This window comes from Papio anubis, chromosome 11 (genome assembly GCF_008728515.1).
Source record: "Papio anubis isolate 15944 chromosome 11, Panubis1.0, whole genome shotgun sequence".
NCBI classification, from domain to species: Eukaryota; Metazoa; Chordata; class Mammalia; order Primates; family Cercopithecidae; genus Papio; species Papio anubis.
This window is the reverse complement of record NC_044986.1, coordinates 96,837,530-96,865,066: the sequence shown is the minus strand read 5'-3', so window position 1 is coordinate 96,865,066 and position 27,537 is coordinate 96,837,530. Positions and strand designations below refer to the sequence as shown.

Sequence of the window (27,537 nt, the reverse complement as noted above, 5' to 3'; positions counted from 1 at the left end):
CGAATGTACAGATGCCAGATGACTGTTAGACAGTTTTCACCAAAAGCCTTTATATGTAAAGAAAACAAAAAAATAGACACTCTGTAAGGGATGATTCGATTCTAATCTTTATCTGAAGACAAAGTGATCAGCCAGATGGTATCTTGAGGTCTTCGGCTCTTAGAGTTAAGACTGTAATTATAAGACGGGTCTTCAGTGCAAAACAGCAAACATCTGCAGATCGCTCAGTCATCACTAATCCAACCCCTGGGCCCCCAAAAGTGGAGGCAGAGGAAACATATGTAAAATCTGTGCCAACAAACATTTATTTCTCCAACTTATTGTTTTTAAAAATGTATATGCTGGAGAGAAATTCAGAAATTTATTTCACTGGGATTAGATTTGAAGACATATACCACCACTTGTCAATTCATTATGGTGTTGTGGTTTTGAAATACACTTTTTTTTTTTTTAGAAAGGGTGTGGCTCTGTCACCCAGCCTGGAGTGCAGTGGTGCAATCATGGCTCACTGCAGCCTTGACCTCCTGGGGTTAAGTGATCCTCCCACCTCAGCCTCCTGAGTAGCTGGGACCCCAGGTGAGTGCCACCACATCTGGCTAATTTTTTTATTTTTTGTAGAGATGAAGTCTTGCTATGTTTCTCAGGCTGCTCTCAGACTCCTGGACTCAAGTGATCCTCCTGCCTCTGCCTTCTGAAGTGCTAGGATTACAGGCATGAGCCACCATGCGTGGTCTGAAATATACTTTCTTAGTAAACCAGTTATAACGAAAAGACTCAACCACTTCATCTAAATACTATATTTCTAAGAAAAACATGAGGAAATAGGTTTATGAGTGTTATGGGAAAATGAAAATTATAGCAAGATTATTCCCAAAATCAAGATTATGCATGCTATCACCTCAAACCAAGAAAATCATTGTTTCAGAATGATGGAACCCCACATTATTGGGCAGATGAGAGCAGTGTGGCTCAGCCTACAGCGGGAGTGAGAGTCTGGAGCCCATCTCCTCGCCTGCATTCATTGCCCCTAGCCGGCTCCCTCCAGCCCACATCCCAACTCAGAGAAGCTCAGGGTCCTACCAAGAACAATTTGAAAAGCACTGGCGTATGTGTTAGTTAATAATATAAAAATCTAGGATTAGAAACTCCAGCGATTTGAGGTGTTTTACTATAAGAGATCAAATGACTTGCTCTTGAATAAGATTAAATGAAGAATGGTTGTGTTCAGGATCTACAGAGCTGAAAATGGCTGAATTACCATACCCAGAAATATCCATCTCTTCTAACTTCCAGAAAGAAAACTCAACAAAACAGGATAATTTGTAACCAGGCACGGTGGCTCGTGCCGGTAATCCCAGCACTTTGGGAGATCAAGGTGGGAGGATTGTTTGAGGCCAGCGAGTTTGAGATGAGCCTGGGAAACAGGATGAGACCCCAGTCTCTTAAAAACAAAAACCGAACCCCAGGATAATCTGAATTAACCAGTTGAACAGGTGATACACACTGTGAGAATTTCCATGAAAAATCTTGAAAGTCTAGGTAAGCGTGCACATGTACGTGCAAACTTACTCCTTTTTACTTCATGAGGGTCTTCTGAGCACCATTATTGGCCTTCACAAGGCAGAAAACCAAGCAATGAGTAAATCTTCGGAAGAAACCATTCCCCAGCACAGAAGCAGGGTGGGGGTTCAAATACTCACTCTTTTCTACTTTCATCCGCTTTGACTCCATGAAGGCGACGTTTAATCTCTGCTCGGTGTATTCCTGAAGGAGATCTTCTCTTGCCGCCAGCATTTTCAAGGGATTTTTGGAGGCCTGAACCCGGCGCTTTGGCCTAACTGCGCGCTTGTGCTCGGCCACGGAAGATGTCAATCTGCGGATGGAAGCAGAGCCGCGGTCCCAGTCTGCGACACCGCACCGGGATGACCTGTGGGTCTTGGACTCCACAGGGTATTTCCTGATTTTGTTACAAATCTTGCAACTCCTCCTCCCACCGCCACTCCCCTAATATGGAGTTGTAGAATCTTGGAGATGGAAGAGGGATGAAAGCCCACTGAGTTCAAATCTCAGCCACGCCCGGACGCCTCCACTCAGTCATGCTCCTTGGTCTCTGCCTGGAAGGGTGTGGAGTACTTCCGGGCAGCTCATGGCTCTGCTAGACAGCTCTGGGAGTTAGGAAGCTCTTTCCTCTCCTTACGGCGCCCATGCACGTGTCCTAATTCTCGCTTTGGAATCATACACCCATGTCTACTTGTCTGTCTCCCGCAAGCCCTTCGGGAATTTGCAGACCACGGCTCCTTGATGTAATCCTCTTCGCTCCGACTAAACTTTCTCCCTGTGCAATAGCTTTCGGTCCCCTTACTGTCTCTCCATGACTAGCTTCCACACAACTCACTGCCCCCCTCTGAAAAATAACCACTTTTTGGAAGAATATCTGAAATAAAATAGGCCCGCAACCATCTGTGACCACCCCACATTCTCACAACTCTGGGGTGGAAAACCAGACTCAGGGAGGTGAGCAGACCGAGGGAAGCGATCTTCCAACAGACTCCCGCTGCCGCTCTCCACCTCCAGCTGCGCGGGCCTCTGTGCCCGAAAGGCCTCTTTACATACCATGGTGTCAAGTGTGTAATATACATATATGTTTACATTATGATATACAATAATTTAAACAGTGACATTGGGTGGGCGGAAGATTGAGAAATGGTTAAACAGCTATGTATGCAAATACCCAAAATACTATTTTGAAGTAGAAAATAGCAAAGGGCTCATTTTTTAAGGTAGGAAATTAAAACATGCAAACTGAAACAAATTGAGCAAACCGGAATATGCAATGAATTTATCAGGAGCAGCTTGTAGAAAATGGTATATGTCACTCTGACAATTTCGCAGGAAAGACCCGATGGGCGTGGTGGACTGCCGTGGGTGGAGCCTGTCCAGCCTGTCCTCCTCTGCTTCTGTAATAGCATCTGGATTTTCCTTTGGGGAAACCACCTCCCTGCGCCCCCACCGTGGCTCTAGAGGAGACCCAGAGACCCGCCTTTAGCCAGTCGGCATCTTCTCTCCCATTGGCCACAGTGACTGGTTTAGGGATGGACACGGGACTCAACTTGAAGCCAAGAAAATCAAACCTGGAAATTCTGCTGGGACTACTGGGAAGAGAAGCTACCTGTGCTGGGCTGGCCAGGGAGGCAGCCTTGTGACTCCAGAGCTGGGGTGTCCATCTGCCGCCAGGCCACTGCCTGATGGAGAGTGAGGCCAGCCCAAAGCCAAGACAGACTGTGTTCTGAGGGGCCGCTAGAACCCGAGGCCACATCCACACTTTTCAGCGAGTGAGCCGGTCAGCCCCTCGGCACTGTTCAGTGAGTGAGCGCCTAAACCCCTCCGCACTGTTCAGCCAGTGAGCGGGTAAACCTCTCCACACTTTTCTTTTTGCTGAAATCAGTTTGAATTGGGATCTTCTTCTTGGCACTTGAAATTGACGGACTCCTAATACCATAATCACTTTTCCTAGTTGGGTTCGTCATGTTCCCTTGGGAAGAGAAACCCTTAGTCATCACTGAGAAAACCCACAGATCTATTGATTTTGTAAATGATTGGAAGCTAAGTAACATGCCTTACTGATTTTCTAGTGAGCTGTACTAATTTGAGCCCATCTCATCCAAATATTTTGCAACATTATGAGCAAGAATTCAATATGCCAATGAAAGACAGGCGTTGAACTCTCTGCTAAGTGATGTAAACCTAAAAACTGCAAAACAATATTCAAGTTATGTGAAAAATCCAGTGACGCCCTCTTTATGGCACAGGACAAGCAACTGTGGCCCACACGGTCTGCCTGCATGCACATCTAGTCTGCATGTTTTATCTGCTGCCAGGCTCCGTGCCCCTGGCTCCTGCAACAGTGTGCCCTGGCTCTAGAATACTAACGCCCCTGTGATGGAGTTAGAAGAAGGAGGTCACATGGGGAAAGAGCCTGGTGGATATGCTGTGTGTAGGCGAAGGAAGCCCTTCTCAGTGGAGGAAAGACGCAGACCCAAATAACTCACTTGGGTGCATAAGGATCGAAAATGACATCGAAGTCCTCGTCCAGCTCCACAGGACTTCTTGGCATATTATAATCCATGCTGCGGTAAAATTTGGCAAAGGTTTCATCATCATCTGGCTTCATCACCTCCTTCACAGATTTGCCGGTGACAGTGAGCACCGTTTCGTGCATCCCGCCAACTATCAACAAAGAAGAAAATGACATAAGAGTTTTATAAAAACAAGACTCCAATTATGCTTCACAATAGTTTAAAAATTCTATTTCCTCCTAAGTTCCAGGAGTGGAAGAAACACGGTTGTGATATACAGGGTCCTGCGGTTGCTTCCCAGGCCCTTACTTAATCTCTGACGTAAGGACTTCCCACCTGAACAAATCTTCTGCAGTAAAATGGTGGGAGAGAGGGAGGCTGACCTTACTGCACACACGAGCCCACTGAACGCTTCTGAACCTGCACTTGCTTCTGCTGAGGGTGGATGAACCAGCCTCGGCCTCATTCTACATCAAGGGTCAGCAAACTTCTTCCGAAAAGGGCCAGCCAGTAAACATTTTAGGCTTTGCATGGGGAGGGGCAACATGGGGCCTGTGTTGCAACTACTCAGTTCTGCTGTTATAATGCAAAAGCTACTGACAATAGTTCATGAATGGGCATGGATGTGTTTCAGTAAAACTTTATTTACAAAAACAAGGCTGGGCATGGTGGCTTACGCTTACAATCTCAGCACTTTGGGAGGCTGAGGCTGGGAGATCACTGGAGCCCAGGAGTTCAGCCTGAGCAACATAGTGGGATTCCATCTCTACAAAAACAGAAACAAAAATTAGCCAGGCTTGGTGGTGCACGCCCATAGTCCCACCTACTTGGGAGGCTGAGGTGGGAGGATTGCTTGAGTCCAGGAGTTCAAGGCTACAGTGAACTATGATGGCACCACTGCACTCCAGCTTGGGTAACAGAGCAAGACCCTGTCTCTTAAAAACAAACAAACAAGAAAAAACAAAAGCAGGTGGGCAGCTGGATTTGGCAGTGGCCATCGCTTGCTGACCCGCGAGCTAGATCACTGCTCCATGTGTGTAATAAATGCTTTGCTGATTGGCATTCCTTGCCTAGCCAGATCAGTGATTAAATTACACTTTTATATTTCTGTTCAGTGGTGACTGTATTATTTTCAACCTTTTAGTGGTCACTGTCAATAGTAGGGACTCCCAGAGCCTAGTATTTGGTAAGTTTCCAGGAATGGACATTTTAATCAAGAGATAAAAGGCTGTTTTTGCATATTGCTCTTTTATTTTGTATACCTCATTGACTTTTATATTGAAACATTTCAATATTCATTTGCCATAATTTTCTTCTTGAAATCATTTGTGATTATATGAAATAATATTAGCTTTTACCTTATTGGAAGTTGGTAACATACAATTTAAAGTTCACCAGGCCCAAGATCACGTTGATTATAAGCAAAATCACTCAGTTCACAATTCCGATTGGATTACACCCCAAGGGTTTAGATTCAAGAAAAAAATGTATTATTGGAAGTCCCCAATTTAGTACATTATCAAGTGAATCAGGGGTTGATAGTCTAATCAGTCTTGACCAAAACTTCATTTTTTGAAGATAACAACAAAGATAATGATTACAGTATGACTTAGTAAAGCCATAATGGAAAGAAAACAATTTAGCTGAGGAAGAAAAGCAACCAGAATTAGGATTTAAAGATTCTGAGAGCAAAGCCTTCTGGCTTCTGGTAGGTACCTTTGTTATTCAGCCTTCTCAGAAAGGTTTCCAGCCTGTCCAACTTCAGGTCCGATTCCAACTGCATATCTGGTCTGGCTTCGATATCTAGGCGAGCAGAAACTGTCAGTGAGACCGCATCACTGAGGCCTCTTCTGCTCAGGCTTGGCGTGGCCGGGGCCTTGGTGACTTACCTTCCAGGGGTTTGGAAACGGGTGTGGTGCCTCTTGTTTTACTGCAAATGGGTGAGGCTACTGGGGTTATGGCAGTGGGTGACGCCAAACCTGCAGAACACACAGACGAGCTACTGAGCATCTCAGGGTCACTTCTGGAAATCTCTGGGACCCTGATGAATCTCCAGGAGTCCCAGGGTAGATGGCACGACATATAAGAGTGTACACACATGCAGGCACACACACACGCACTTCACAGGTACGGCGACTGTGGGACAACCAACTGCAAATGTAGACAGGATTTTATTATTTCCAAGGACTGTAGTGGCTGACAAGCTGATATTCCAAAATGAATGCTGAAGACGTGGGAAAACATGTCCATGACACGTTAACTTGGGCAAATGCAGCTGTGAGTTCTGAGGCCCTCTGGGGATGGCGGGGGCAGCTGAGAGTGCACTGGTACCATCTGCAGAATGAACTGTGTCACACTCGCCAGCAAGTGACCCTCAGCACTGAAGCTCTCCTTCAGGCTGAGGGGAGGGAGGGACAGTGGCCTTGGGGACATTATACAGACAGTAATCCAAGGAGGGCCAACCTTTCAGAAGAAACCACAGACCAGGGCAGGTCTGGACCGACTGTGCATGTTGGAAGGTCCTGTTCATCTCCCATGTGGGCGGAAACAGGAAATGCTTTTCCTCGTATATTTACTGAGAAGCAGGGTGAGGAATCTTTAAAAGGGCAAATGGTCAGAGACATACGAAAGGGAAAGGGAGGAATTCCAGCATGAAGAAAGTATCCAGCTGGAAGAAGAAAACTTAGTAAAGAGAAGGATGAGTATCGCTTCCCTAACCTAAGTGGAAGGCATTGGAAAGAAAACTAGTGCATTTACAAAAACCAAAATGAGATGTGAATGTTCTCTGCACTCATTTGTAATAAATGTGAAATCCTTAGATGACATTGCCACTTAGATGACAATGCATCCCTGGACGAACAACATCCAGAGAATATGCCAATCACTATCGCAAGGAAAACCAAATGAATGAATGATTCTGTTCCTTCCTCCTGTGAACGGGAGAAGTATAACAGCATAAAAATTTAATAAAAAATACCATTAAATGGTTTAAAACTCAAGTGTTAGTAATATTCTACAAGAACTTCTCATTTTATACATATATTTGATTGATGATGTCAATAAAACTTTTAAAATTTGTTTCAATTACCAGACCTGCAAAGGGTTTATATCCATGAGAAAGTAAACTTTATTGAAAGATGATAAAGATAAATAAAATCTGGTATCACAGGGTGGGCAGGGAAATCATCACTTACTAGAAGGATGCTTAAGAGACATCAGAGGAGTTTATTAGCACAGAGGCCGTTGGCTCCGCAGCTAATAAGCAGGACTGACTCTGAAGGCTGGTTTCCAAAGCAACCGGAGAAATCCGTCCCTGTCCTGGCCGATGCCGGGCAAACCCCGCTGCCATGGCTCCCCCTGCTGGTGGTTCAGGCAGTGGCACTATGTGAAAGTGCTCCCCACCCTGCTAAGGATCCTTAGGGAGTGAATGGCTCATGGTGGGGAGATGCAAATTACAAAACATTAAAACAAAACAAAAATCTCCCCGATAGCTCTTTTCAATGAATTCTAGGTACAACAACCAGTCACGTACTCTCTTAGGGAACATTTTCACAGATGTCAGTGTGGACAAGGGCAGTGGCATTTGGTAGTAAGAACCCACTTGCAAATATATTAGGGTTTTTAAGATGGAAGAAAGAAAAGAAACCAAAGCAGGAAATCATCAAGATAAAAGTCCGGGCTAGAAGTTGGAAAACCTGAGTTCAGGTTCAAGTTCTCAGCTCCAGTTCTACTTAGCCACTCTGCGCCTAAGGAGGTGCTTCTGTTAAAGAAGGGTTGGGACTCACATTAAAGGAGTTTAAACACGATTATCCAGTTCTGTGATCTGATGCAGGAAATTGGCAAATGGTACCTCATTCTGTGTGAATAAATTCTCTTCTCTTATCTTTTCACAATTCCAAGATGAGGTAAGAATAGACGTGTTAGAAAGGATTCCCCACTAAGATTTGAGTTAATCACAATTCAGGGATTTCCATGCCTCGCTCCTTCCCTTCCTTCCACAAACATTCATTATGTACCTATAATGAGTTAGGTACTCATCATAAAAGTGTGGATCCCTAAAGGTTCTGAGAAAAAGAAAAGCTAAATCCATAAGTTTGATGACAAGATGTTAAGATGAAGTGAATGTGAAAATGAATACCACTAAGTTGGGAAATTTGCTTTGAAATAATAGCTTAGAAAATGATGGTATGTGCATATAGGTGACAAAGGGAGCCCAAATTTTAACGATTTCCTGCAAGATAGGAAATAAAGTCCCAAACACTCCTATGAAGACTCAAAGCTCTCCAATAACTTTACTAAGCATTTCATATGTAAGTCAGTTTCATACATGTTTGAATACAGGCATCAAATCAGTTCCAAGAGTTCAGCAGCAGAGGACTGTGGCAGGGACATCCCACTGCCTTGGAACTGAGGACACCTTTTAGACATCTATTAAAGCATATACGGAATTGGCTTTGCTCGGTCAGAGAAATCAGGTTTCATGGAGAAGGACCTAGGAATTAACCTAAAAGGAAGAGGGGATAAACTTCTTTACTGTGAAAGGCTGACTTAGGGTAGGTATGTAGTTGCTGGGTCACAAGGAAATGGAAACGACTTAAAAGTAATTATGGGCCGGGCAGGGTGTCCCATGCCTGTAATCCCAGCACTGTGGGAGGCCGAGGCGGCTGGATCACCTGAGGTAAGGAGTTTGAGAGCAGCCTGACAAACATGGCGAAACCCCATCTCCATTAAAAATACAAAAATCAGCCAGGTGTGGTGGCGCATGCCTGTAATCCCAGCTACTCAGGAGTCTGAGGCAAGAGAATCGCTTGAACTTGGGAGGCAGAGTTTGCAGTGACCTGAGATCACGCCACTGCACTCCAGCCTGGGAGACAGAGCGAGCCTCTGTTCCCCCACAAACCAAAATAATAATAATAATAATAATTATGGGGGCTGGGCACGGTGGCTTACGCCTGTAATCCCAGCACTTTGGAAGTTCGAAGCAGGTGGACCACCTGAGGTCAGAAGTTTGAGACCAGCCTGGCCCACATGGTGAAACTCCATCTCTACTAAAAATATTAAAAACGAGCTAGGTGTGGTTGTGGCCGCCTGTAATCCCAGCTACTCAGGAGGCTGAGGCAGGAGAATTGCTTGAACCCATGAGGCGGAGGCTGCAGTGAGCCGAGATCATACCATTGCACTCCAGCCTGGGCAACAAGAGTGAAAGTCCGTCTAAATAAAGAAATAGATGTAATTATGGGAAAGGACCAAAATTTGTTAGCAGATTTGAATTGCTTTTGAAACCTACACTTGCACCAATTCCAAATGGGTAAGTTTTGAAAACAGTGACAAAATGAATTATGTGTCACTGTTTTATGACCTTCAATTATTTCCAAGAATCATATAAAGTTTAAAGAAGGTATTATTTACGAAGAAAAGATATTCAGTAGGAATATCTCACAGAACCTACACAAAAAACATTTATAGAATGTTAGTAAGTTTAAAAAAATTTAAAAGAAGGCTGGGCATGGTGTCTCACGCCTGTAGTCCCAGCTACTTAGGAGGCTGAGGTGGGAGGATCACTTAAACCCAAGAGCTCGAGACCAGCCTGGGGTGACACCCCGTTTCTACATAAAGCAAATTTAAAAAGCCAGGCACAGTGTTGCACACCTATAGTCCCAGCTACTAGAGGGGTTGTGGTGGGAAGATTGCCCCAGCCCATGAGTTCGAGGCTGCAGTGAGCCATGATTGAGCCACTGCACTCCAGCCTAGGCAAAAGAGCAAGACCTTGTCTCTTAGAAAACACTTAAAGAGACCATGGTTTCTTCTTTTAAATTGAGTTATCATGTACCACCATGCCCTCCATGGGTGAGTGTGCTCACAGGTGTGCATTGTGCGCATTGTGCGCGCGCACACACACACACACTGACCTTTCTTCAGCATCCTGCCAGCCACAGTGAACTGGGTGGAGTCGTTGGCCGCTCCTCTGCCTCTCGTCTTCCAGGCCTCCTCTCTCACAGTGATGAGCTGCTTCCTTTCCTCAATCGTCATCTGGCTCTCTCGACTTTCTGTGACCCGCTGTTCATAAATGTACAGAACAGAAAACAGGAGAGAGAAATGACAGCGGTGTGGATCTCAGCCTGCAGCATTTCATGAGTGAAAAAAGCAGGTAGACAAAGAGGAGTAAGTATATTGTCCAAAGATGTTCAAAAATGTTCTATCTGAAATGAGCTCGGCTTCCTTACATCCAGGTTGGGTCGGAGATCACCACTGGCGATACTGAAACTTTAGATGAACACCTTTGTCCTGTGACTTACTGGTTTGGGGCACTGGAGCACCAAAACAATCCTTTGCAAACACAAAGAGTTCAAAATAGATTATTTTCATGCCCTGGACTCTACAGGGTTTTAAAGTTTCTCTGTCTTATCCCATCTAGTTAAACTCTGTTAACTGGGAGATTTTTATCCCTATATACTCACAAAGAACATGATTGATCTAGAAAACTTTATCCATGTGAGCACGCAAGGAACTTGCCCAGTTGGAAGGAGGGACGCTGGTTAGGAATAAGGGGCAGGAGAAGGTTTGCTGGGGCTCTGTTTGCTTTTTTCCTGCAGCCATGATGTTCTGTGGGCAGGTAGGCAACCAGGAGAGCCCACGGAAGTGGCTTTAAGCTGTGAGAGATCTGACGCTGAAGATGAACTATGCTGTAGACGTAACCTACATGCACGATAACATTCTACTGAAAATGCTTTCAACAGTTTCTAATTGGAAAGTTTCTGGAGATATCTGCTTCTTCCATTTCCAAGCCTTTGGTGATGCTCATTAGACTTGCGGTTGGGGATGTGGCAGGAGGGGAAGGGGAGGAAGCTACAGAGGACTCAGAGGGCATCAGGAAAGGAGAAGGGGCTCAGGACAGGCCTGGGATGGGGAAATGGGGCTGAGGAGGGAGGGACAGGAGCAGGGATGGAGGCAGAGGTCAGGGCTCATGCCACTGAGTGATGTGTATTGGGGAGAAGAGTGTAGGTGGCGGTCGCGGGTGATAACCAGAGCAGGAGGTCCTCAAATGCTGGCTGGCAGAGTTTGCTTTCCCTCCTCCTTCAAGCCATCCCTCCCTGCACTACAAGACCCCTGTCTATGGTGAGGCACAGGGCTGGGTGGGGAGCCGGGGAACTGTGGAGCTAATGCCAAGGAAGGAAGAGCGGAAAGGCGCCCCCTCCAGAGCAGGAGGCGCATCCCTGGCTGTCACCTGCAGGTCTCTGGGAGGGGCTCTGGAGGCTGGCGATGGCCTCCCAGCTTTGCCCTCTTGCTTTCCCCTGTCTCTTGGACCCGAGGAAGGCCATTGCTGCTAGGGCACCTGCTTTCAAACTACTTCTGAGCACTACTCAACTTCTAGCAGGTCCCCCAGCTTTTCTGCCTTTCTAAGGCGTTTTCCTGGGCTAAGAAGTCACCGTGGATCAGTGTGATCCTAAGGCCTCGTGCTGACACAGGGGAGGACTCGGAGAGCCCCGAGTGAAGCCCATCCTAGAGATTCTCTTCCCCGAGGCCTTTCCACATCACTATGGCAAACTACTTCCCTTAACTGACCCAAGAGAGAGAACTTCCTGATTCAGGAGGGACAGGAAGAGAGTGGAGATGGAGACAGTTCATTTTTTTAACGCCCTGGAATGATGGGGGTTGACAGAGGAAAGGCACCTTCCCTTCATTTCCAGCAGCACAAAACCAGGTCTGCATTGGGAAGATTTGGTTTAAGCTATGAACGTGGACTTCTCCATCATTTAAGTGATGAATCTTTCTTTCACAGGATTCTTTTATAAAACTCTCATAGCCAGAAGTGATTTTGAGGTCTCTGCCAATTTAAATTAGGTTAAAAACCTTTTCCTAAAGAGATATGACAACCAAAAGCGATGCATGATCCTGGATTGAATCCCAGATGGGGTGGGGGCTACAAAGGGCATTACTGGAGGAAACTGACATAATTTTAAGATGGATGTGGATCAGATAAATATTATATCAACATTAACTTCCTCATGTTGATCACTGTACCATGATTACGGGAGGAAATATCTTTGGCTTTAGGAAATAAAGTCAAATCTTGAAAGGTAGAGGAGCACAACATTTCCAAACTACTGGCATATGGTTGGGGTGGGGAAAACGAGATGGGGGAAGAGAAGCAAGAAAGTGGGGTGAGGGGTCGAGGGGAAAAGGGCAGGAGAGTGAAGGAAGGGGTCAATGTCAACAATGAGTGGTTCTGGTAAAGGGTATGAAAGTGTTCTGTCTATGATGGAAATTTTTCTTAAGTTTAACATTTTATCAAAATTAAAAGTTACTAAAAATTTTTCCTAAAAACCTTAACATTTCCCCTCATGATCGGTGAGAAGTCCCTAATTCCAAATAACTCTCTGAATCATGTATCCTTTTTAAATAAACGATGAGGTTCACTTGCCCAGAAGACTTCATCAAAATTCAACAAAGAGAATACGTTTTCTTTGAAAATGAAGTTTCAGGAGTGATCAAACCAAGATGACACTTGGCTTCAAATATTTCCAACAAACATACCAAGTGCCAAGAAAGTTGGCGTCTCCAAAGGTCCAGCCATCACGATGGTGATTCACTATTCACTTAATCAACTCTGTGGTGAATTCTCTCAGGCATCTCGACAGTTTAGGGTGGGGTAGTGGGTGTGGATAATGACTCAGAAAATGATATCTTCAAGTCCAAAATTTCATTTTTCAAAGCACTGGGATTCCCCCAGAGCCCTTTACACACATGATGGATACAAACTTTGGGATGATACAACCATTTTAGAATTTAAAGCTCCCATTTGTTTGTCAGATCTAGGGCAAGAAGAAATAATTTTTACTCCCTTCTAAATAATAATATTAAACATAAATGTTTTTGTTTTTCTAGAAATTTTGACTTAAGTTTGCTACTTAGTTGGGTTGGTTTATGATCCCCTAATTGCTGCAATTCGACTTTATGTGGCTCTATAAGGGTGTAAAGCATATACAGTTTGTTTATTCTCTAAATAATCTAATAAACATTTATCACAATTTAGAACTCAAAATGTGAGAACAAAGAAGATATACATATATATATATACACACACACACACATATTTGTTTGTTTGGTTGTTTTTAAGGTTGTTTTTAAGCTTAAAACTTCATTACTGTCTTTTTTTTCCTTCCAAATTTTTCTTCTTTATTTAGAGAAGGATGTAATATATACAGTAATAAGTATTGTGTCATTTTTTCCAGGTTTAGCTGACACATGTTTGGGACTGGCTGGAATAGGAACAGAGAGTTGAGGAAGAATCTAAACAGAAACCGACCCCATCTGTCCTTCATTCTTTCAAAGAGAGATCCCATGAATGTGGTGGGGGAAAGGCAGAGAGAGAGGGTGGAGGAGAAAATGAGTATTTGTGTATGTGTATGCATGTGTGTGTGTGTGTGTGTGTAGAAGGTAGTGAAATAGGTAGGAAGGAGGTTCTTGTCTTAGGGATGGTCAGATACTGGCTAAGTCACAGCTTGAAACCGTGCAAAGGACGAATCAGCACGAATGCTTTTAGGTTGCCTGATGTTGCTGATGGGTTTCTTTCTCTCTGTATACACTGACTGAAAAATCACAGCAAATCTCACTGAATGTTTCTCACACAGGGATGTGATCCAACAACAGAGCATAGAACTAAGATGTATTATAAGGATTAGGGCAGATTTAAGGGTCAAACTCTTCCACAACCGGAGAGATTTATGGAAAGAAAATATTGTGATCTGACTTAAAATTTTTTTTTTAATCTTATTCACATGTAGTTAAACTCTAAAGGAAGAAATTATAAAGCACATATTAAGTAATAGAAATAAGGTGAAAGTAACAAAGTTGTACTTTTCAGTTTTCAAAAATGCTAAGATCATTTTGAATTCTACACACTATGAAAGAAATTTAGCTTTGCCCCTTCCTTAAGAGAAATTTCAGTCCCTCATCACTGCATACAGCCTCAAGTAGCCTGAACAAAAGATGAAGAAAAGATCACAGGTCAAGGCTCAGACCTCAAAGCAACTGTTTTCCAATCCTGTCACCATCTACCAGCTTCTAAGATGAAAGGAAGGGAAAAAAGTGAAATCTTATTCTGGTACAGCCCTGAGGCATGTGAGAAAGAAGAGAATTCAGGTTGAAGCCTGACACAGAGACAAATAGTCCATTTAGACAGAGCCTGTGTGCTGTTTAAATGCTCTGTTTTCTTCTCTGAACCTTTGTATTATTAAATATTAAGATACCAGTATTGCTGGAGTAAAGAAAAAGGAGTGACTTGACCTCTGAGAACGCAGATGAACTAGTGCTACATACCTGGTACGTAAACTATTTATATTTAGCTGGGAAAAACTGTTCAGAAGTAAAAGCATATAATTTTTTGAAATTTTAATTTTGAAGTGATGGAACAGAAATGCCTTTAGCAAATGTTAATTTCTTTTAAACTTAACAATATGTGGAGAGATATTCCATGTTTATGGATAAGAAGACTCAATTTTGTCAAGATGGCAGGTTTTACCAACTTGATCTGTAAATTCAATGCAGTTCCAAAGTCCCAGCAAGATATTCTGTAGATTGACCAACTGATCTTAGTTTACATGGAGAGGCAAAAGACCCAAAATAGCCAACACAACACTGAAGGGGAAGAAAAAAGTTGGAGGACCAACACCAGTCAACTTCAAGACTCACTATAAAGCCTCGGTGATCAAGATTGTGTGATACTGATGAAAGAACCGTTAAATAGATCAATGATAGGTTCATATAAATTTAGTCAACGGATCTTTGAGAAAGGAACAAAAACATTAGCATGAAGAAAAGATAGTATTTTCAACAAATGATGCTGGAATAACTGGACACTTGCATGTAAAAAAAAAAAAATCTAGATACATTCCCAAAAATTAACTCAAAATGGATCATAAAGGCCTAAATGTAAAAATCAAAACTATAAAACTCCTAGAAGATAACATAGGATAAAATTTAGATTATCTTGGCTTTGGTAATTAGTTTTTAGATATAACACCAAAGGCAATATCCACAGAAGAAATAACTGATAAGCTGAACTTCGCTGAAATTAAAAACTTCTGTAAAAGACACTGTTAAAAGAATGAGAAGACAAACTATAGAATGAAGGAATGGGAGAAAATATTTGCAAAAGACGTATCTGATAAAGGACTACTACCCTAAATATACAAAGAACTGTTAAAACTCAACAATATGAAAATGAACAACCAGATTAACAAATGGGAAAAGTATCTGAATAGATACCTCACCAAAGAAGATCTAAGATGGAAAATAAGCACATGGAAATATGATCAACATCATATCTGCAAATCTCATCATTCGAGATTTGTGAATTAAAACAAGGTGACATTATTACACATCAATTAGGATGGCAAAAATGCAAACACTGACAACACCAAATGCTGGCAAGGATATGGAGCAACAGGAACTCTCATTCATTGCTGATGGAGATGCAAAGTGGTGCAGCCACTTTGGAAGACAGTTTGGAGGTTTCTCACAGAACTCAACATACTCTTACCGTGTGATACAGCAATCATGCTCCTTGATTGACTTGAAAACTTACATACAAATAAAAGCCTGCACTTGGATGCTTCTAGCACTTTATTCATAATTGCCAAGACTTGGAAGCAACCAAGCTGTCCTCCAGTAGATGAATAGATAAATAAACTGTGGCATGTCCAGATAATGATATATTATTTGGCAATACAAAGAAAAAAGCTTTAAAGCCATAAAAAGACACAGTGGAGGCTCACGCCTGTAATCACAACACTCTGAGAGGCCGAGGTGGGTAGATCACCCGAGGTTAGGAGTTTGAGACCAGCCTGGCCAACATGGCGAAACCCCATCTCTACTAAAAACACAAAAAAATTACCTGGGTGTGGTGGCGGGCACCTGTAATCTCAGCTACTCATGAGGCTGAGGCAGGAGAATTGCTTGAACCTGGGAGGTGGAGGTTGCAGTGAGCCAAGATTGCACCACTGCACTTCAGCCTCGGTGACAGAGTGAAACTCCATCCCAATAATAATAATAATAATAATAATAATTATTATTATTATTATTATTAAAATAAATAAAATTTTAAAAAGACACAGAGGAATCTTAAATGCATATTACTAAATGGAAGAAGCCAATCTGAAAAGGCTACATACTGTGTGATTCCAATTCAATGACATTCTGGAAAAGGCAAAACTATGAGACAGTAAAAAATTACAGGTTGCCAAGGACTGGGAAGTGAGAGTGTTGAACAGGAGGCACAAAGAGGCTCTTCGGGGCAGGGAAATGATTTCGTATGATAGTGTAATAGTGGACATATGTCATTATGTATTTGTCAAAACAATTTTTAAAAATTTTTTAATTGTTGTATTGTTCTTTGTATTGGCTTTATTCCCAAGTATCCCTAGTTGGTTGAATCCTTGGATGCGGAACCGGAAGAGATGAAGGGCTGACTGTAAACACTTAAAGACTTCAATAATATATCTTTTCCTTTAAAGTTTAATATTGGCTTATTTCAAAGAAACACAAGCTCATTTCCCCTCGTTCGTGATGGGATAGGAAGTTTGCTCCAGATTTCAGCCTCTTTCTTGGGGTAGACACTGGCTGGGTATGTGGGACCTGGGCTCTTGCAACCAGCATTTCCAGCTTCAGGGAAAGGAACCAGCAGAGTGAGGGAAGAGCCGCTAAGGGGGAGAAAGGCGTGGAGCAGCTTCCATTTCTGGTAGAATGGCTGACAGGAGGACCCCAGACACCTTCTCTGTCAGCAGCGCATTGAAACCCTGAACCCTCATTCATAACTGCTGGTGCTGCGAACAGGCCATCCGCGAGGCACTGTCAGAGGCCACCTGAGAGCTAAGAAAGCCCCAGTCTTGCTGAGAATCAGGCTCGAAAGGAAAGGATCGAAAACCAAAGGATCGAAAGACGAAAGGATCCGAAGAACCAAAGGATCGAGGTAAAGAGAAAGGGACTCGAGATCAAGAAAAGGACGAACAAAGGAAAACCGAACAAAGGGAAAGGACAAAGACCGGAAAGGATCGAAAAGACAAAGGGACTCGAACAAAGGGAAGGACAAAGACAAAGGGAAGTCGGAACAAAGGGAAGGGACAAAGGACGAACAAAGGAAAGGATCCGAGGATCGACAAAGACAAAGAAGGAGAATAGAACCAGTCGAAAAGGATCGAACAAAGAGGAAGGGACGAAAAGACAAGGAAAAGGACCGAGACAAAGGGAAGGGATAAAGGGCAAAGGACAAAGTGGCAAAGGGAGGGACAGAATAAAGGTTTCACGAAGAACGCGGAAAAGGATAAGACAAAGGGACAGAAGACAAAGGATCGACAAAGGACAAAGGCAAAGGACCGAAAAGACGAAAAGGACAAGGGCAAAGGAAGAAAAGACAAGGATCAAGACAGAGGAAGGGACAGAGGCCGAGGAAGGGACAAAGTCAAAGGGAGGATGGTGGGCCGAGGACAAGAGGCGAAGGGGACAAGGCGAGGGAAGGGACGAAGACAAAGGGGAAGAGGACAGAACCGAGGGAAGGACAAAGGCCGAGGAGAAAGGGACAGGCGAGGGGAAAAGGTTTCCGACAAAGGATCGAGGTCGGGGAAAGGTCGGGCAAAGGGAGGGGACAGAGACCCTATGAGGGAGGGGACAGAGGGCCTAGAGGGAGGGACAGAGGCCCCAGGAGGGAAGTGATGGGGCAAAGCCTGGCAGGGAGGAGTCGGGAGCCTGGTGTTCATGGAAAAGTGGATGTTGCCACTTTGCAGAGCTATTTTGACACCAAGGACATTCCACGGGGAATTAAAAAAAACAGCCATTCCTATTTTTCATGTTATTCACCCACAGAGTGGCTCAGCCCAGGCCGGGTCTGTCCTCTGGGGTGGGGTTCAGAGGGGCTACAGCGAGGATGGAGGGAAGGGACAGGGGGTCCGTGGTCTCTAGTTTTAATAGGGCCATTGGAACCAGCTCCTCCTGGTTCTTTAATAGGGTTACTGGAGGGGCCTCCCCTCGCTGAGTCTTCCTCCCTGTCCCTCCACACCCCAAACCACCTCCACCATATCCTCCTCCTCTAGGAACTGAGCAGGACAACATCCCTACTGGGCCGGAGCGAAGAACACGGCCACCTCTCCTGGGCTCCTGACTCAGGATCCAAGCTTGGAGGCTGAAAGGGGACACTCTCCCCTTAAACCAGTTTCATGACTATGAGGGGAATTAATGCCATCAAGTCCACCTGAAAATCTGAGCCAAGGATCAGTGTGTGTGTGACTGACCCTAAATAGATGAAGAACCAATTAAACACACACCTGTGCACACACTTACAGACACAGACACGTACTGTCATAGACACACACACACTCATACACACACTCTCACAGATACACACTCAGAAACACACTCATAGATACACTCTCATGGACACACACACAATTGTACTGCAACACACACACACACACACACACACTCCTCTGTTTCACAGTGAAATGCAGCAAATAAGTTATTTCCCAAAATTAAAACAGAAGTTCTTTTCCTATTGCTTAGAACTTGCAGTGAGGCTTAAGATGAGTGGCTTTTCCTCACCTGATTAATCGACACAAAAGACAGGTATTTATGGGCAGCAGGAATAGCAGGAGAATAAGTAGAAGCATATACAGGTTCCTACAGAGCAAAGCAAGAGGATTTAAGGTGAAAAGAGAAGATTTATCAGAGCGGGGCCGGGCAGGGACATGGGGGAAGGAGAGACAAAACAATGATTTTTCTAACAGAATGTTAATTTACTCATTGCAACTTCAGTTCTCTTTTCAAGAGAGTCCTTGCTTGAATGCTGATGCTAAAATAAATCCACACAAGCGTGGTAAATATACCTGAGTCAGCTTTGTGCAGTAATTAAATGAGTTAATTTATAGAAGATTGTCAGTTACAGAGAGGGAAACCATTAATTTCATTGACAGTTTTAACATTTAACAGAAAATATTATCTTCTTTAAACTATTTTCATTACATGATTTAAAAAATAGTTGAAGGGCACAGGCTCAGCTCTCCACTCTGGACAAAGGCTGTTTCTGGTCTGGAGATAAGAAAAGCACCAGGGAGGGTGCACACGAAGGAACCACCCAGGATCAGAAGTGTACACCCACGTGAAGTGTAATACTGGCCACCATCTAGAGGACACCTGTGTTAGAGTCAGGCTTACCCAAAGCAGATTAGAAATGGCAATATCATCCGCAACTCCTCCTTCTTCCTAAAGGTTAAAACAAACAAGGAACATTGCAGAGTATTGGAAGAGAAGAGCCTCATCAGGGCATCACAATCGCCTTCGAGTATTTCGTGCCTGGGTTCAAACAGCAGCATGCACGTGCTCACACAATGCAGTGATGTGAACCTCAGGCCAACTCATTCCCTGACCGCAGAATGAGCATCTGGAGTTTAGAGGGCGTCCCACCAGCCTTTCTCTCCCTGTCATCCTCGCACTTTAAAGTGACTTTTAAATTCTCCTGAATTGTGATCTGGAATTTCAACGGCAGCAGACACAGAGAATATAAATGTGCCAGATTCACCTTTCTTGAAATTTCAGGGACTGTCATAGATCTGAGCTGGGTGTACTGACCTCAAAGCTACTGAAGCACAGTAGGATATCCAGTTCCCATCTGGAACTCAGAAATAGACACAGGGTTTTAATGGCCAAGTCTATAAATGGTTTTCACTTCTTGGAAAAGGTCTGATTCGCTGGATGACTATCTTCACAAAAGACGCGGGAGCCACCGTGTGTGCCTTAACGTCGCATAAACCGAAATAGGGTTGGAATTGAAAATAACTATTTGGTGAATATAAATACATAACTGAAAGCTAGTTGTAACAGAGACTCCTGCCAAACCACTTCTGAGAGACTTTGCTTCATTTGGTTTCTCTCTCTCTGGTGGAATGAATTACTCTGGAGGGAAGTGTACACAAGTCATGCTCAAGTGCACATAAACCACAGCGTGCAGACCAGACCAAATCCACAAAACAGACAGCTTTACCAGCTTTACACCAAGTATATATGCTACGAGACTCACACATGTTTAAGTCAGGTTAGCCTGGCCTAGACTAAACCAAGAACAGGAGAAAGATAAGAAGGGCCGCAAGGAAGAGAAAGAAAGAGAAAGCTGGGGGGGCGGGGGGGGGGGAGAGAGAGCGAGAGAGAGAGAGAGAGAGAGAGAGAATACCGAAACAGTTTTTCACAGGAAATGACAGAGCTGGCTAGGTAAACAACTAGTGCTCTTAAGCTCTAGATCATCAATCCTCATTTTGGGGGGTGGGGGGTAAAATGGGGAAAGAAGGAACTGCTGGTAAGTTTTCCATTCCCCGAATGTGCCTGATCTTTTAGTACAGAAATGAAAACTCCAGCTTAGTATCTATTCATGGGTCGAAAAATTTTTTTTTTTTTTGTTTGAGACAGGGTCTTGCTTTGTCACCTGGGCTGGAGTGCAGTGGCACAAATACTGTTCATTGCAGCCTCAACTTCCCGGGCTCAAGCGATCCTCCTGCATCAGCCTCCCAAGTAGCTGGGACCACAGGTGCATACTACCACACCCAGCTAATTTTTGTAAACATGGGGTTTTACCACGTTGCCCAGGCTGGTCTCAAACTCCTGGGCTCAAGTGATCCTCTTGCCTTGGCCTCCCAGTGTTGGGATTACAGGCACGGCCATTGCGCTTGGCCCCAAAGTAAATCTTAACATAACAAAAGACCCAAAATGAGATGCTGGCTGGGGCACCTCAAAGATATTTTCTTTTGAGACCAATCCATTGACAGAAACAAAACAGTTATAGACTTTTCAAGACATCCTTTAACGTATTTTTTAACGTGACTCCAAGAAAATTTCAAAATGACCTATGTGGCACACATTCTATTTTTGTTGGATGGTGCTGACTTCCATGCTGCGTGTATTTTCATAGGAACAATGGAAGGAACTTCTAGAGTTCCCTCTGTTTCCTGCCTCTTCTACATTTCCACAGACTGCACACTCAAAAGGAACGCAGGAACCGTGAAGGGCGTGATGAGCTGACTGTAACACCAGCTCCTTTCTGCCCTTGGTGCTAAAGATGGAAGGTTCCGGCACCTGCTCTCCTGGGTACCTCTCCATCAGCAAGGCTAGAGCTACTCCGTGCAGCAAGCGCCCCTGTTCAGGCCCCACGTGTCATGACTGTCTGTCCTTCTTCAAGGCAGCATTCAGACACCCCACAAGCAGTGGGCGTGTCAAGCCTCCTCAGCTATTGGGGGACTCCCTTAAGACAGACCAGGTTTAAGGCGCCTCACCCACCACATGTGAGCACAGCCGGGGGTGACTGAAAACAGTGCCAGCCGTCGGGAAGGAATGAGAAACACCTGACCTCAACAGAACCTGAGATTGCCCAATGTGGGCTACAAGGGCCTAAGACAGATCGGCTTATTTTAACTTCAAAGAGCTTATTGTCTCCAGCCAAAGGGAAGCAGGCCACTGAGGAAGAGTGGGAGAGTTCACCGCTGCTGCAGGAACAGCAGCCTCCACGTGCCCAGAGGCGGTATTTCCCATTCTAGCCCCATCCTGCTTGGAAGCCCCGGGGCTTTAGGTCACTGGGTTTTCTACCCCAAGGGCAACTGCAGTCAACTGGCCTCTCTTGCCTTCTAAAAACCTTAGCCAGCCTCAGGCGGTTCGGATCTCATCCTCCACTCAATGCCTTCTGGCTTCCACACCTAAGGTGATCCTCCGTTCTTCTAAGGGCTAACGCACCTATTTCACTATTCACCGGGACCCTCTCCTGCTTTGTGCTTTTTGGCTTCATTTAAATTTCCACCGGCTCTCTAGGACTCCCAGTTCCTGATGGGTCGGGGAGTCTCTGCACCTTCCAAAATAATGGACAAGGGGCCAGGCGCTGCTTGGTGCCAGGACACAGTAGTTGGCAGGTTTGCTAATGAGGAATGTGTTAAAGTTGTTTTTGGAGCAATGATTTCAAGATTCTTTTAAATAAAGTTTGTGGGTAGTGGGGATACATTATTTGACAGATGGATTTTCTTTCACTTCAGGATCTCATTTTTGAAACCTGAATTTGACATGGTGTGTGAAAAATATGTGCATGTTGGTATACTTTCTAAACATCTAGTTATATTTGAGAACTTTATAAATGGCCGAGGGTTAAATTCTTTAGTTATATTATCTTTAACACCACATATGTCTCAAAGAAGAGAATTCAAATTGCCATTACAATGTAACCTAAGAAGACACAGAAGTATCGGATGAAATAGTGTCAGAGCTCCTGACTCACCCTTCTATGGGCACATCTCATATTTATGTAAGTTTCTTAATGCATGAAAGTCACACTCATCATCTCTCCCTTCCACAGATGCTTAACTCATTTTAGAGCTAGAAGGGTCCTGGGAATCATCTGGTTGAAAGCATCCTTTTTCTTTTCTACTTGAAGACTTCTGATCCTAGAAAGTGAGCAGGGAGTGCGCCACCGGTGCATCATTTCGCCTCCAGCCAGAAGGTGCATTTGCAATTGTAGGGCCAGCCAGCAAGTCAGTCACCATCAGGTTTGAAAGTGTGCACTACCTGGTCAAAAGTTGGTCATCATCACATCTGTAATTTAACAATTCATCAATACTTTCGCATATGAAATGCTTGCTAGTATTGATCACCATGCATTACCTAATTTTGTTTCAACTTGTAACATACATTACTGTATATTCTCAATAAAAGACATAGCTATTCATGAAACATGCTTAAATGATGAACTAAAGACTCATGAACCACAATTATGTCCTTATTTTTTATACTTAGGTTTAAAATCTCTGCATAGGAAACGCAAGTCCATATTTTATATGCAACTTAAAGATGTTCAATTTTTTTCATTATAAAGGCTTTAATAACACTCTAAAGCCAGACATCATTTAAGAAGGTTTTTAAACTAAAGAAAAAGTACACACTTTAAAATTCAGGCACTTGCTTGCTGACACAGTGTGTGTGTGTGTTGCTGATCCCAGTTCTAAAGCATCTCCAGGCACAGCCTTCCACCCAATTTTAGCTGCTCTGTGACAGGCTCTCAGCGTGTACCCTAAGGGCAAAAACGCACAAATGCTTCACAGAGAAGGAATTAGGTGGCACATGCTTGTCTCTTTGATGCACTTCCAAGAGTGGTGTTAGTCTGAAGGCTTTTCCTAACACGAGGAACGTTACCTTCTTGATGAGGGACCGCCCTGCTTCCTGGGTGTGCAGGCTGCTGGCCGGAGCCTTGCCGCCCTCCTGCCTCCTGCTGAGTCTGTTTCTCCAATCTTCCTCTCCGCTTTTCTTCAACAGTGCCAATCTAGGAGGAGAACATGCCAGCCACAAAGAGTTCAGCACCAAACTCTTCCTTGTGATGGAACCATAATCTAGATAAGTGAGAATGCTTTGGCCAAGACACGACCACAGCCACCTCATTTTAACATTTTGAATTTCACTTATTCTGAAGACAGCATATCTAGAAAATTGAATTTCACTTATTCTGAAGACAGCATATCTGGAAAAACAATAAAATCCCTTTTCTAAGATGGCCCCGAAGACTTTACAGTTGATTGAAACACAGAGCCAAAATGTGACTTGCTAGATAAAAGATGCACCGTCATCCCAGCCAAGGAATGTCTGTTCCTTGGCCTTGGGCTGAAAGCAAGAGAACCGTCCCCAGAGAAAAATGTCTTCTAGCGAGGCCTTCTGGTCACTTGGTGAAATAACATTAAAGGAATAAAGCTGTGTTACAGAAAATGATGTAGACATGGGCTTAAAAATTTGTTTTTTAAACGAAACATTATATAAAAGATATTCTATCACTAGTTTATTTTTCTGGTGTTGTTTAAAGGACATGGCTACATATAGCTTTCTTATTCTCAGGTGTGACAAAAGAGTTGCAACAACTGAAACAAATAATGATTGTGGGTGAGAGAGAGTCATCAATGATAAGCCAAAAGTAAAATTAGAAGAGAGGGTTTATTGGAAGATAATACTTTGATTATTCTTTTTTAAATTGTCATGTATTATACTATAGAATTTAGGATCAGCAAATCTATATTTAAAGGTAAATGTTATTTTATCAAAATACTTAAAATGCTTTATTACATAAGAAAACTATGTGATAGACTCTGTCAAGGACACCTTTAATTGTTTGCTTTTATTTCCACCTGGGTTTTAATAAAATAATGTTTCTGAGGCTATCCAAAAAAAGAAAAAACAAACCAAAAAAACCATAAAGTTGGCCAGGCCTGGTGGCTTCCGCCTGTAATCCTAGCACTTTGGGAGGTCAAGATGGGTGGATCACGAGGTCAGGAGTTCGAGACCAGCCTGGCCAATATGGTGAAACCCTGTCTCTACTAAAAATACAAACATTAACCGGGCGGGAGGCTGAGGCAGAGAAATCACTTGAACCCGGGAGGTGGAGGTTGCAGTAAGCTGAAATTGCGCCACTGCACTCCAGCCTGGGTGACACAGCGAGACTCTGTCTCAAAAAACAAACAAACAAAAAATAAAGCCACGAAGCACTTACAGTCTCTTAATATCATCCCTTTCAATTAGAGGTAAAATTTGATGTTTATGACTGTTTCTCCTCAGGTGTTCTAAGCCCTGTACTTTTCCTACAAATGAATTTGATCTTTCTAATCCGTCTTCTTTAGACACAAACTATTTTCTGCAAACCCATTTTTTAAAATTATCACTTCAACTTTCCTCAGGGAAAGGATACATACAAAAAAAGAATCTAATTAACTGTTATTGTTACCTAACCTACTTTAGCTCAATGATGATGTGACTTGACAGGAAGCTGCTTGAATACTGGAATCCTGAAAGGTTATTTTTCACAAACATGAGGCTGTTTCAGCTAACTGTATTGCCATGAATGAAAAAATCTTTTTACGCTGGACAAACAAACATGGGAAAGATAAAATGTAAAAAAAAAAAAAAAAAAAAAAAAAAAAAAAAAGGTGATGATCATTAAACTCATTTGAGCTTATGCTCAAATAATTTAAAGAGCAGGGAAAAACCAAATAACTAGATCCCTTTCCCTCTGTGCCGCACCTGATGCGCTAGGTCTCACTGATATCACTAATGCATAATCCATAAATGGTATACATATTTTTTATCCATAAATATTAAATCCATAAATATTTTTTATCCATAAATATTTTTTATTTTTATAAATTTGTTTTAGAGACAGGGTCTTCCTTTGTCACCAGGGCTGGAGTACAGCGGCAGAGTCATGGCTCACTGCAGCCTCGAATTCCTGGGCTCAAGCGATAGTCCTGTCTTGGCATCCAGAGTAGCTAGGACGACAGGTGTGCATCACTGTGCCTGGTTACCTTTTAAAATTTTTATTTTGTAGAGACAAGGTCTTGCTATGTTGCCCAGGCTGGTTTTGAACTCCTGGGCTCAAGCAATTCTTCCATGTCAGCCTCCAGAGTAGCTAGGACGACAGGTGTGGACCACTACACTCGGCTAATTTTTAAATTTTTTATTTGGTAGAGACAAACTCTTACTATGTTGCCCAGGCCAGTTTTGAACTCCTGGCCTCAAGCTGATCCCATAAGCCTCCCAGTAGTAACAGGATTTGAAGCCTTGGCCGCCCCTAGACAACAGTGTATTTTAAGCACATCAGCTTAAGTCCCCAGATGGCCACTGCTCCTTTGGTGCCTCAGTTCTCCCTCCTGTATCTGCCACATCAGGAACTGGACCAGATGATCTCTGAGGTCTTTCTTCTGACGTTCCCATTAAATATATGTTTTGGAGATGGGATGAGATATATCCTGTGATAAGTTTTGTTACACTAATAAGAAAACAAATTTTGTACTTAAGAATTCGGCGACATCTATGTATGTGTACATAATCACGCCTTGTACTTGTCTATTTACTCAGTCAAATAATGGGAAGTAAGCCGTGAAGAAAGGAATTCCCCAAAGGAGGCAGGAGGTTTGAACTCTGGGCCTGCCCCTTTTCTCAATCTCTTTCTTCTCCTCCCTTCCTTTCTGTTTTCCTCTTTCTCCTAAGTGGCAGCAGATACGATCTCACATGCCCGTTCTCTAGAACTGTGGTAAGGCTGCCTTGTCAATCTCATGCAGATCCCTTTGGTCAAGGTCTCATTTAGTCCTAACTCCTGTAATTCTCAAATGTTGAACAACACCCTGCACGCTACAAGAGCTAGTTCGTGGGCGTGGACACAAAGTCCAAATTCCTTCAAGAGTTTTAATCCACATCATTTCATACTATATAATAACTATGATTCATCTTTTCTCCAATTATTTTGAATGAGTCAGTTTTATTCTAATAAAATAATCTCACAAAATGAAATCATTAAAGGAAATTGGTATTCGCATGCTGTACTTGAGCTTTCAAAGTATCAATAAACGAGACTTTGAAAAAGTAAGCATACCAGCACTTTAATACCCAAATGAGAAGGAAGAAGTCCTTCCAGTTCATCATCTCGTGGAGCCAGGCACTCATCTCACTGATATTCTCCTTGCAACTGGCCCCAGAACCAGCTTCTCTCACTTCACCTTCGACCCAGGACAGCAGCTACTCCTCTTGACCATCCACCTTGTTAATCAGGTTGGATCCAAATGATGAATTTAAAAACAATCAAATTCATCTTCCTGAGTTTATTAGAAGTCATGAGCTCTGGTCTTTGAAGACCTTCTGAAAAAGAAGCTCTCAAAAGTCTGGGGCAGGGACACCAGCACCTGTGTCATCGGACGGTTTCCCTGGTGGTTGCTTTGTGGCATCTAAAACTGACTTGGAAAAACACACGCTGTGGCATCTGAGATCACCGCCTCATCCACCTTATACTCTGCTGATCTGCTCGGCGACCCGAGACACTGGGAATTGTTATCTCCATTCCGACGGACAAGGAACGTGGGAACATCCGGGTCAAGAATTCCATTGACTGAGGTCACCCTGGATGTTAGTGGGCAGAGAGACGTGACTGCAACCCTTGCCTGCCTGTGCTTGTTTCACTGCGGTAGAACATTAGCTGACCAGACACATTTTTGTCACACCATTTTAGGAATGGCATAGGATTCTGGCTTTCTTATAAGGTTTTTCCCACCATGGGAAGGCCTCCAAAGAATTCCTCCATTCTAAAACCCTGAAATTTTGCTTCTACATGTGCTGGCAGAGTTACCATTAGGGACTCCGAAGACTACAGAGTAACCAGAAAAACCTGGAAGAAACTGTGCTTCCATGGAGCCCCCATGGCACTTGGAGCCAGCCCTCGCCTCCAGCCTACGGAGCACATGATGAATAACTCGTAAATAACACGCACTAAAACTTGAGTGGGTTCTTCCTGTCCCTTTAGATTTCCTCACTGGTGTCCACCATGCTGAGGAGGGAGGGAGATCTTCCCAAATGTGTTCCTTCCTCCTGTGAGCTCACAGCCCTCCGGCTCACCGCAGACCGCCAGGCTCTGAGAGGGTCG

The 27,537-nt window shown here is 43.6% G+C and overlaps 1 protein-coding gene across 19 annotated transcripts in view; it reads right to left on the bottom strand.

Annotated features, from left to right (window-relative positions):
- Positions 1-27,537, bottom strand: part of LOC101023645 (supervillin) — a 275,253-nt gene that overhangs the window by 30,890 nt on the left and 216,826 nt on the right. For 14 of the 19 annotated variants that reach the window (XM_021943146.2, XM_021943147.2, XM_021943148.2 and 11 more), the window contains 8 exons: positions 23,283-23,409; positions 19,281-19,328; positions 18,669-18,746; positions 9,986-10,133; positions 5,966-6,055; positions 5,793-5,879; positions 4,050-4,227; positions 1,701-1,873 (listed from right to left, as the gene is read on the bottom strand). In XM_021943146.2, coding sequence (XP_021798838.2) covers positions 1,701-1,873; positions 4,050-4,227; positions 5,793-5,879; positions 5,966-6,055; positions 9,986-10,133; positions 18,669-18,746; positions 19,281-19,328; positions 23,283-23,409 — 929 coding nt within the window. The remainder of the gene's footprint in view (positions 1-1,700; positions 1,874-4,049; positions 4,228-5,792; positions 5,880-5,965; positions 6,056-9,985; positions 10,134-18,668; positions 18,747-19,280; positions 19,329-23,282; positions 23,410-27,537) is intronic. The other 5 variants (XM_021943156.2, XM_021943142.2, XM_021943157.2 and 2 more) reach the window with 2 other exon arrangements.